At 36.9% G+C, this 12464-nt stretch overlaps 1 protein-coding gene across 6 annotated transcripts in view; it reads left to right on the top strand.

The window, feature by feature from the left end:
• Window positions 1-12464, top strand: part of PIK3C2G (phosphatidylinositol-4-phosphate 3-kinase catalytic subunit type 2 gamma) — a gene marked incomplete at its 5' end in the record, with an annotated part of 317069 nt that overhangs the window by 125682 nt on the left and 178923 nt on the right. For all 6 annotated transcript variants that reach the window (XM_082636498.1, XM_082636497.1, XM_082636496.1 and 3 more), the window contains one exon: window positions 6050-6144. In XM_082636498.1, the coding sequence (XP_082492624.1) occupies window positions 6050-6144 (95 nt within the window). The remainder of the gene's footprint in view (window positions 1-6049; window positions 6145-12464) is intronic.

The raw sequence follows: 12464 nt of genomic DNA, 5'->3' as shown, positions 1-12464 counted from the left end.
GATGAAACGGAAACACCTACAACCAAGATTACTCTACCCAGCAAGGATCTCATTCAGATTTGATAGAGAAATTAAAACCTTTACAGACAAGCAAACACTAACAGAATTCACACCACCACACCAGCTTTACAACAAATGCTAAAGGGACTTCTCTGGGCAGGAAACAGAAGAGAAGGAAAAGACCTACAATAACAAACCCAAAACAATTACGAAAATGGTAATAGGAAAATACATATTAATAATTACCTTAAATGTAAATGGATAAAATGCTCCAACCAAAAGACACAGACTGGCCAAATGGATACAAAAACAAGACCCATATATATGCTGTCTACAAGAGACACACTTCAAACCTAGAGACACAAACAGACTGAAAGTGAGGAATGGAAAAAGATATTCCATGCCAATGGAAATCAAAAGAAAGCTGGAGTAGCAATTCTCATATCAGATAAAATAGACTTTAAAGAAAAGACTATTACAAGAGACAAAGAGGGACTCTACATTATGATCAAAGGATCAATCCAAGAAGAAGGTATAACAACTGTAAATATGTATGCACCCAACATAGGAGCACCTTAATACCTAAGTCAAATGCTAACAGTCATAAATGGGGAAATTGACAGTAACACAATACTAGTAGGGGACTTTAACGCCCAACTTTCACCAATGGAGAGATCATCCAAAATGAACATAAAAAAGGACACACAAGCTTCAAATGATACATTTAACAAGATGGAATTAACTGATATTTATAGGACATTCCATCTCAAAACACCAGAATACACTTTCTTCTCAAGTGCTCATGGAACATTCTCCAGGATCGATCATATCTTGGGTCACAAATCAAACCTTGGTAAATTTAAGAAAATTGAAATCATATCAAGTATCTTTTCCGACCACAATGCTATGAGACTAGATATCAATTACAGGGAAAAAAATCTATAAAAAATACCAACACATGGAGGCTAAACCATACGCTACTTAATAACCAAGAGGTCATTGAACAAACTTAAGAGGAAATCAGAAAATACCCAGAAACAAATGACAATGAAAACACAACGACACCAAACCTATGGGATGCAACAAAAGCAGTTCTAAGAGGGAAGTTTATAGCAATACAATCATACCTCAAGAAACAAGAAACATCTCAAATAAACAAGCTAACCTTACAGCTAAAGCAATTAGAGAAAGAAGAAGAAAAAAACCCCAAAGTTAGCAGAAGGAAAGAAATCATAAAGATCAGGTCAGAAAGAAATGAAAAAGACATGAAGGAAACAATAGCAAAGATCAATAAAACTAAAAGCTGGTTCTTTGAGAAGATAAACGAAATTGAAAAACCATTAGCCAGACTCAGCAGGAAAAAGAGACAGAAGACTCAAATCAACAGAATTAGAAATGAAAAAGGAGAAGTAACAGCTGACACTGCAGAAATACAAAGCATCATGAGAGATTACTACAAGCAAATATATGCCAATAAAATGGACAACGTGGAAGAAATGTACAAATTCATAGAAATGCACAGCGTTCTGAGACTGAACCAGGAAGAAATAGAAAATATAAACAGACCAATCACAAGCACTGAAATTGAGACTGTGATTAAAAATCTTCCAACAAACAAAAGCCCAGGACCAGATGGCGTCACAGGTGAATTCTATCAAACATTTAGAGAAGACCTAACACCTATCCTTCTCAAACTCTTCCAAAATATAGCATAGGGAGGAACACTTCCAAACTCATTCTGCAAGGCCACTGTCACCCTGATACCAAAACCAGACAAAGATGTCACAAAGAAAGAAACTACAAACCAATATCACTGATGAATGTAGATGCAAAAATCCTCAACAAAATACTAGCAAACAGAGTCCAACAGCACATTAAAAGCATCACACACCATGATCAAGTGGGGTTTATCCCAGGAATGCAAGAATTCTTCAATATATGCAAATCAATAAATGTGATACACCATATTAACAAATTGAAGGAGAAAAAACATATGATCAACTCAACAGATGAAGAAAAAGCTTTTGACAAAATTCAACACCCATTTATGACAAAAACCCTCCAGAAAGTAGATATAGAGGGAGTTTACCTCAACATAATAAAGACCATATATGAAACACACACAGCCAACATCGTTCTCAATGGTGAAAAACTAAAACCATTTCCACGAAGATCAGGAAAAAGACATGGTTGCCCACTCTCACCACTATTATTCAACATAGTTTTGGTAGTTTTAGCCACAGCAATCAGAGAAGAAAAAGAAACAAAAGGAATACAAATCGGAAAAGAAGTAAAAAACTCTCACTGTTTGCAGATGACATGATACTATACATAGAGAGTCCTAAACACTCTACCAGAAAACTACTAGAGCTAATCAATGAATTTGGTAAAGTAGCAGGAAACAAAATTAGTGCGCAGAAATCTCCTGCATTCCTGTACCCTAATGGTGAAAAATCTGAAAGAGAAATTAAGGAAACACTCCCATTTACCATTGCAACAAAAAGAATAAAATACCTAGGAATGAACCTACCTAAGGAGACAAAAGACCTGTATGCAGAAAACTATAAGACACTGATGACAGATATTAAAGGTGATACAAAGAGATGGAGAGATACGTTCTTGGATGGGAAGAATCAACATTGTGAAAATTACTACCCAAAGCAATCTACAGATTCAATGCAATCCCTATCAAACTACCAATGGAATTTTTCACATAACTAGAACAAAAAGTTTCACAATTTGTGTGGAAACACCAAAAACCCCAAAGAGCCAAAGCAATCTTGTGAAAGAAAAACGGAGCTGGAGGAATCAGGCTCCTGGATTTCAGACTATACAAAAAGCTACAGTAATCAAGACAGTATGGTACTGGCACAAAAACAGAAATATAGATCAATGGAACAAGATAGAAAGCCCAGAGATAAACCCACACACATGCGGTCACCTTAGTTTTGATAAAGGAGGCAAGAATATACAATGCAGAAAAGACAGCCTCTTCAATAAGTGGTGCTGGGAAAACTGGACAGCTACATGGAAAAGAATGAAATTAGAACACTCCCTAACACCATACACAAAAATAAACTCAAAATGGATTAAAGACCTAAATGGAAGGCCAGACACAATAAAACTCTTAGAGGAAAACATAGGCAGAACACTCTATGACATAAATCACAGCAAGATCTTTTTGACCCATCTCCCAGAGAAATGGAAATAAAAACAAAAATAAATAAATGGGACCTAAAGAAACTTAAAAGCTTTTGCACAGCAAAGGAAACCATAAATGAGACCAAAAGACAACCCTTAGAATGGGAAAAAATATTTGCATTGAAGCAACCCACAAAGGATTAATCTCCAAAATTTACAAGCAGCTCATGTAGCTCAATGTCAAAAAAACAAACAACCCAATCCAAACATGGGCAGAAGACCCAAACAGACATTTCTCCAAAGAAGATATACAGATTGCCAACAAACACACGAAAGAATGCTCAACATCGCTAATCATTAGAGAAATGCAAATCAAAACTACAATGAGGTATCATCTCACACCAATCAGAATGGCCATCATCAAAAAATCTACAAACTATAAATGCCTGGGAGGGTGTGGAGAAAAGGGAATCCTATTCACTGTTGGTGGGAATGTAAATTGATACAGCCACTATGGAGAACAGTATGGAGGTTCCTTAAAAAACTAAAAATAGAACTACCATACGACTCAGCAATCCCACTACTGGGCATATACCCTGAGAAAACCATAATTCAAAAAGAGTTATGTACCGCAATGTTAACTGCAGCTCTGTTTACAATAGCCACGACATGGAAGCAACCTAAGTGTCAATAGACAGATGAATGGATATAGAAGATGTGGCACATATATACAATGGAATATTTCTCAGCCATAAAAAGAAACAAAATTGAGTTATTTGTAGTGAGGTGGATGGACCTGGAGTCTGTTGTACAGAGTGAAGTACGTCAGAAAGAGAAAAACAAATACCATATGCTAACACATATATATGGAATCTAAAAAAAAAAAAAGGTCTGATGAACCTAGTGACAAGACAGCAATAAAGACGCAGATGTAGAGAATGGACTTGAGGACAGGGGAAGGGGAAGGGTAAGCTGGGACGAAGTGAGAGGGTAGCCTGGGCTTATGCATACTACCAAATATAAAATAGATAACTAGTGCGAATCAGCCACATAGCACAGGGAGATCAGCTCAGTGCTTTGTGACCACCTAGAGGGGTGGGATAAGGAGGGTGGGAGGGAGATGCAAGAGGCAGGAGATATGGGTATATATGTATATGTATAGTTGATTCACTTTGTTGTAAAGCAAAAACTAACACACCATTGTAAAGCAATTATACTCCAATAAAGATGTTAAAAAAAAAAACTTTACAAGACATAATCTAATCCTACCCTGCTGATTACTTTCTGGATTCATTTTATTTTTGTTATGCATTGTTTTATTAGAATTAAACAGGCTATATTAAAGAGCAATAAGAATGGACTTTAAGACCATAATGAAAACAGAAAGTATGGCGTATAGCTAGAAATCAAATAAGACACAGACCCAGAGGCACTGCAAACTACAGACCGTAACAATGCAGGTAGGTTTCAAGAAGAGAGTTCAAAATAATGCAGTATGCACCAAAAATATTTCCTACCTCCTAGATGGTGAGGCAGGATGCAGGTGGACATTGTAGCAGTAGACAGAGTGAGCAGGGCGTTTGGAAGTAAGGACAGCAATTCAAGATCTATAAGTAGTTACTGGGTTCAGAAAGAAATCACAGGGAAATCTGAAAAGAAAGCTAAAAGACAAGCACGGAAGTAAATTCTGAGACATCTCTCCTGGTCATATGCTCATAGGATATGTTCACTATAAGGGCATGAACACAACCCATGATCTAGTCAGTCCAGTATTAGCATGTAAATTAAAGAAGCCCGCAACTGCAGTTTAAGACAACACACATTATGGTCTTATATATTCAGATAACATTGAGAGATTATGCAAATTTTTTGAAATCATCTTTGACATTCTCACACTTTGAGAATTCATAAATGTTCCCATCCTTGAGGATGGTTAGCATACTGAGGTGTTTCTTCAGGTGTGCGTTAAATGAATGTTGTACCCACTTTTTTCTGCTGTCTATACTGTGATATAAAACCTGGCTTAAACTCTGTGTGTGTGTGTGTGTGTTTGTGTGTGTGTGTATGTGTGTGTGAGAGAGAGAGAGAGAGAGAGAGACTTAAATGGCTTACTGGGCAACAAACCGTAGAAGCTTTGCTTCTCAAGCAGGGATAAGCATTTTTAGGAAGATAGGAAGAAAACCTGACTTTCATTTTCACAACTTATTCAGATTCCTGAGATGATGGGGGCCCAGATACTTACTGACTGCCAATGGTGAAGTCCCTATAGAGTGTGGGTGGAGGTCTGAATTAGGTCCCTAAGGAGATCAAAGGTTGCTATTGATGATTGTGTTTCCCACCATGTTGGGTATACTAGAAAACATTAGAAAGTTGTTCCCAGTGCAGATGAAGGCATGGGAGATTTGGGGATGGGTGAATTATGGTGGGAACAGTCAGCTTTGAAACCTATAAGGAAAGCTTCAAAGCCTGCAGATTAATACTCAGTTGGTGATTTCATTTAAGGCTTTGAGTGTGTATTAATTTCATCTCCAAAAGAAGAGAAACATCTACTGCTTAATAATGCCATTTTTATATCCAAACACTGTTCATGATATTATTTTTTGTGCCAAGATTCTTTTCCTAGGCATGGTTGAACTCCACCAACAACCTGCTCCTATTTATTATCCTGTGATACTAAAGCAAAAATAAGGAAAGGAAGCAGACCACACACCCCCAATTGTGTGTTGTGTGTATGCTCTGTTATTAGTTATACACCAACTAATAAAGCTATCAAATATAAACATTTTGTTAAAACGTTGATGCTGTTTTCTCTGTCTTTCTCAAGACTCTTAGGTCCCTTTGTATTTGCTGTAATTTTGTTACTGAGGAAAGAAAGAAAAAAAGAAACTAATTGTATCTCTTATTTCAGGCTGTCAAGTTTGAATGGAACCTTGAAAGTCCTCTAGTGCAACTTCTGTTACACCGCTCACTGCAAAGCATCCAGATTGCCCATCGTCTTCACTGGTAAGATTAACCAAAATAGGTTAGGATACCTTTTTTTATTGTCAACTTTTCTCTGTGGGGCAGCTTTCCCTTGTAATTGATATAAACTTCCACTTAAAATTCAGCCAAATTTGAGTCTTTGTCAAGGTTATTTTTATTTATGAGTATAATTTAACTGTCATCATCTTCAAAATCTTCCTTTCGTACCGTTGCTGCTCTTTAAATCCAACCAGAATTTTAACTCTGGATGATACCTTTCCTATAGCTTTAAATCACAAGGTCTACATGTGATCACATCTACTTGCTTAATATTTCAATATAAAATCTAGTTATAAGACTGTGTTGGGCTTCCCTGGTGGCGCAGTGGTTGAGAGTCCGCCTGCCGATGCAGGGGACACGGGTTCGTGCCCCGATCCCGGAAGATCCCACATGCCGTGGAGCGGCTGGGTCCGCGAGCCATGGCCGCGGAGCCTGTGTGTCCGGAGCCTGTGCTCCGCAACGGGAGAGGCCACAGCAGTGAGTGGCCCGCGTACAGCAAAAAAAAAAAAAAAAAAAAAAAAGACTGTGTATGTTTTGGAAGAATGTATGCTTTAAAAGAAATTTCTGTACAATATTAGTTATAAACATTGGGGTCTAAAGACCAATGTGTGCTCTTTAAGTTAAAAATTCCTACAGCACTAAACTTTTCCCAAAGCATAAATTTTGAATATTATTAGTGGAGAAGTCAGACTTATTTAAGAGATACCAGAATTCCTCATCATAACCTGCTCCTGGTCCTACTGAACAAGGTATTCTTTGGATGCTGTTCTCCCTACTTTTATTATAACATTGTAAATTCACACAAAACTTTTAGCAATTACAAATGTCAGTGACCTAAGGATGAAATTGAATCTATCCTTTGCCCTCACATATGTATAACAAGCATCATTTATTGGCTTCAATTGCTAGTGGAGAACTTTAATAAGAAAAAAAGGAAGTCAATATCATTTTTGAATATCATGTTTTTCTGCTTCAAAAAACATTACTTGTGTTGACATCACTCTTCCCATGAAAATGACTCAAGGATTTCATAGCAAAATAGAAATACAAGGAATTGTCAAGCACTAATATTTGATTTGATGCTGAATTTCATTTCAAATTCCTAATAGAAATGCCAGGGCATTTTCCTCTAGTATGTCTAGTATGTCCCTACCATTTTTCGCTCAGCTACTTTGGTGGGAAGTTAAGTGGATACACTTGTTGGTGTTTTACTGTCATAATAAAGCTAGAACTCCATTAACCTCAATGTTTATTTCCCTTAAAACTTCACTTTTTTTCACTTTTCACTTTTTTTAACATATGTTTATTCAAATGAAGGCATATTAAAAAATAACATGACCACCTAACAATCTTGATTTAAATATTCGAACCAAAACATAATATAAAATATATAAAGTAAAAAAGCATATAGAAAGATAATTTTTAAAAAATAGAATAAAATATTAAGGACTTATCCTAATACATTGATTGTTATAATACTAATTCTAGAGCCACCTTAGTAAGTTCTTCATCTGCTAAAAGGGTGTGAAAAGTGGAGTAATTTGAAAGACAACAATGAGTGCAGAGTTGTCAATCAATGTCATACTTGCAGATTCACAATAAATAGAATAATGTCACTGTTTCCAAAGAAGTTAGGAGGAAAGACTTTCTAAGTATAGTTCTCACCCTTATAAAAAAGAGAAAAACCAATAACAAAGCCCATTTCTCTTCTCACTGATTTAAGAGAGTGAGTAAGTTAGAAGGGCTAGAAAAGAATATAAGTTATAAATGGACTGCTTGTTTCTGAATGCTTAATTTGTGAAAATATGGAAAAGGAAAATGAAAACATGGAGGGAAATATTTAATTACCCACATTCTTTTAAAACTTAAATAAAAATTAAGAATCAGGCAAAATATCCTAAGCATCAAAGAACATCACATATATTTAGAATATATCTTGGAGTTAAAAAATAATAGCTGCTGGTGCATAGCATCATATTTAGGGGACATTTGTTTGTAGAATATTGATTTTTTGTGTGTAGGATATTGTGTTAAAACTTTAAAGATGCAGCTCAGACCCTGTATGATACACTTAAAAATATTCTCAATATATCTTTCCTTAAAAAACAAAACAACAACAAAAGCCAATACCCTGTAATTTTTTAAAAAGATAGAGATCCATCAGACATCAGTTTAATGATTTTTCTCCACTCGGGTGAGCTCCTGCTTCCTCATATTCAGCATGTTCAACACTGAACGCAGCAACTTACCCTGCTCACTCAGGTTTTGGAGGCTTTTCTAGATCTTCCCCGTTTCTCACGAATATGCCCAGTTGTTTACCAAGCCCTATAATCCTATACCTCCTAAATAGCTCTCCCCCCATCCACTGCTTCCAACTGTCACTGCCACTGATCAGAATGTTGCCTCATCAGATACTGAGTTATGAATAAACAGGCTTGCACAGAAACCATCTTGACTACTTGCCATCACTGTGGGTAGCCTTCCTGAAAAGGGAAATTGACTTGGAGTTACTGTTGGAAGGGTGATGTAGGATGAGTATCCCCTATTTTTCATGGAAAGGGAGGTAACAATAAGCTTTGGATTGGGAAGATTTAAAAGCTTTCAATCACAATTTGCACTCTAAAAGGTGACTGTAAATGGGTACAGTAGCATTTGGAGTTCACAACTAGGAGGGCCCTCCCCCATCATATAACAATTACAGAAACTTAAACTCAGTGCCCCTTTCCATTTTGAATAAGAAACAAACAGCTGTCACTAGCTGATAGTGAGATATTGGGTTGAATGGAGCTCCCCAAAAGATACACCTACATCTTAACTCCAGGAACCTGTAACTAAGACCTTATTCGGAAAAAGGGTATTTGAAGATGTAATTAAATTTAAAATCTTGAGATTAAATCATCCTTTATTATCAGGGTGGGTCCTAAATCCAATGACAAGTGTCCTTATAAGAGACAGAGGAAAAGATGCACACAAACAGAAAAGGACATGTAGAGATGGAGTCAATACAGCCCAGAACCAAGGATTGTCCAGGGTCACCAGAAGCTGGAAGAGTCAAGGAAGGATTCTCCCCTAGAGCCTTGAAAGGGAGTACAACCTATCTTGATTTCAAACTTCTGGTGTCCCGAACTGTGAGATTAATTTCTATTGTTTAAGCCGTCAGTTAGTATTAATTTGTTATGGCAGCCACAGGAAATACACAGCAAGGAAAGGACTTTATGAAGGGCTCTAACTAGATTGGCTCTGATGTCACATCATGCAGGAAGCTTTCCTTGACCCTCTCCCCAGCCACTCTCCAGGGTTGATTGAGTATTGCTCCCATGTTGTATCCCAGAGTATACTCTACATGACTCAGCAGATGTCGTGTCACACAACCTTAACACTTCTATTCCCCTGTCTGCTTCCACTCCCAGTCCATATAGTGGCTAATGATAGCAATCATGTCATACTCATCAGCATACTAATCACACCAATGTCTGGAACTCAAGAGGTGCTGAAAAAAATGTTTTTAAAATCACAGAACCATAGAAATTTCTTTAAGGCTGTCAATATTTTCACATGCTGGGAATTCAGTGCATTCTCAAAGGCACTGTTGGTGCTCTAGCCAAATCCCCTGTACCTGGCTGGTGGACCCATCTTGCAGCTTCTGTGAATATTGACTGCCAACTGACAACTGCCTCTTCTCTGGAGCGTCGTTCTCTGCTAACATAGCTACCTGGCCTGGGAAGTGGGAAATCTTTAAGGTACAATTTACATTCCAGAACCTCCCCAGGGATGAATCAAAGCTAGATGTGACCTGACCTCCTGGTTAACTCCTTCCCCTCCCCTACAATGCTTCTCTTACTTCCTTAAAGGTTTTTTCCTAAAGAGCACTCCTTCAGTAAATCACATACACCTTAATTCCTGTCTCATAGTCTGTTCTAGGGAAGCTTACCTAAGATAAGCATTTCTTTATTGAAGAAAAAGAATTTAAATATGTGTGTTTTAAAAATTGGAGCATCAGTATGCTAGGGATGTGTCACAAATGGAACAGCAGTATTGCAGTCTTTCATACTCCTAATGCTAGTTTGATTGAATGAGCTCCAAGAGAACCATTTTGAATCGAAATCTGTATAAATTGTTTTTTAAGGCCTATCCTACAAAACTCTGAAAGCATTCCCTTCAAAGTGTGGGGTTAACCTGAGATGAAACACACATTTGCAAACTCTCTAAGTGCGGCAATTTTTTTCTGTTTTATTCACTGATATAGCACAAGCACCTAGGGCAGTACTTGGCACTTGATAAATACTAAATAAATTTTTACTGAATGAATGAATAGGACAAAGTTGCCCAACTGGGTACATGCAGACTTGTGACATAAGAGGGCTGTTTGAGCAGTCACTGTGTCTTGATGCCAAACAGATTTGGCAAGACTAGAACGATGTCAGGACATTGGCCCAGTCAGGTACAAGGCAATGCATATCACTAGTGAAGTCAAAACTGGATTGGAGGGAGAATGTGAGCAGAAGTCAGGGACTAACCTGAGTCGGGAATTAAGGCCTGAAAAACAAGCTGATGCAATGTCTGCTGGACCAGTTGGGAGAACCATGGAGTGAATTAAGGCCGTGGTGTCTCTGGGATCACGAGGACTTTCCAAGGTGGCCCCTGGTATTAAAGGACTACGTGAGCTTTAATATACTATGCATAAAATTGAGATGATGCGAAATCTGCCCATTCATTTTCTCAACAATCTAAACTTATCTAGAATTTTGGGGCAATTTCTCAAATCAGGGACTACTCTAAATAAAGCAAAATAATGTGGAAATTTTGCATCATGTGATTTGAAGTCCTATGTTCCCCTCACCCCCTCTCCTAAATATGTCTCCCCAGTGCCTGCAATTCTCTCATTAGCAAGTCACTCCTTTAGGTTAACATTGTTCCCTCCCAGAATTTATCTTCTCATGTAAAAAGTATATATATTCAGAACATAATGCTTATGATGAATTAGTTTATCATTTTTTCATTTATGTGACAAATGTTGAGATGTTAGACATTGTTGAACTATTAAGGATATGGGAATAGAATCTAAAAAAGAGTGGATATATGTATATGTATAACTGATTCACTTTTCTGTACAGCAGAAACTAACACAACATTTTAAATCCACTATACTCCAATAAAAACTAATTTTAAGCAAAAGGATAGACCTAAAGAAGCTTGCCTAAAGAAGCTCACAAGCTAACAACACATTAGCATCCAGGGAGCAGGAAGAAGCCCACAGGCTGTGTGGCAGGAACAGAGTAGAAGGAGTAAGCTGACCACAGATTCTGTCCGTTTTACGGTTTTGCCCATGACCTGTTCCAAATATAAGCACAAGGCAGAGAGGCAAGTCTGGCCATGAAGTAAATAAAAAAGCCTCAACTGCGCTCCCACTCTGTCAGAGTTAAATACTGATAAAGGCATACAAATGAATATATAAAGGAGGTAAATGCTCTCTCTGCTTTGATGTCTGGAACACTCCCTGATGTAAGAGTAAAGAGCTGTACTTTAGGGAGTTACTGCGGTATAATAGGGCACGCGTGATACAGAATCAATAGGAGGTTTTAAAGCCTCCATCCTTTACCTTCTAGAATCATTATATTGCTACTAATTCACCTTTTTACCTTTACAGTGTAATAAATAATAAATTATTGCTTCACTTTTTTGTAAGGGGAAGATATGTCTTGTTGTCATTTAATGTTGATCTGTTATAATCATCTTTCACCCTGTCATTCTCAGAAAAGTATACACCAGATAAAATCCCTACAATGAACTCACTAAACTAATGACAGCTTTTCTCTACTCCAACCAACCTGAAAAAAAAAGTGATGGCTATTTGTAAGAAAGTTTACATTTTACATAATAATCTGTAAAATTCACTAGCACAGTTTTCTAGTTAAGGTGTAATATAAGAACAATTGTTTTTGTCTGTTTCATTTTTATTTTACATAATAGAGGTTATATGTAGTTCCTTTAGTAAAAAAGATTTATTGAAAAACAGAATACAATTTTTAAGTTATTTTCTAATATCATTTAAGTCTTTTTACTCCTATTAAATGTATATGAAAATAGAATCTGATACAAAGCTCTTCCGTAGATCCATGCAAAAACCAGGAACAGAGCTCCACCTTAAATATATCCCTAGTTTAAATTATTTTCCCTTTAAATTCTTCTATTTTGTTAAATAAGTGAAGAGTTGTAAAAATGCACATTTTGTATATACTGTATGTACTGACTTCAAATGTTGGAACTCAGACACCTGGCCTTTGGGAACTAAACTTTCTGAT

This window comes from Mesoplodon mirus (assembly GCF_964341445.2).
Source record: "Mesoplodon mirus genome assembly, chromosome: 11".
NCBI lineage: Eukaryota > Metazoa > Chordata > Mammalia > Artiodactyla > Ziphiidae > Mesoplodon > Mesoplodon mirus.
The sequence above is the reverse complement of the archived record's forward strand: the minus strand, read 5'-3'. Positions and strand labels throughout refer to the sequence as shown.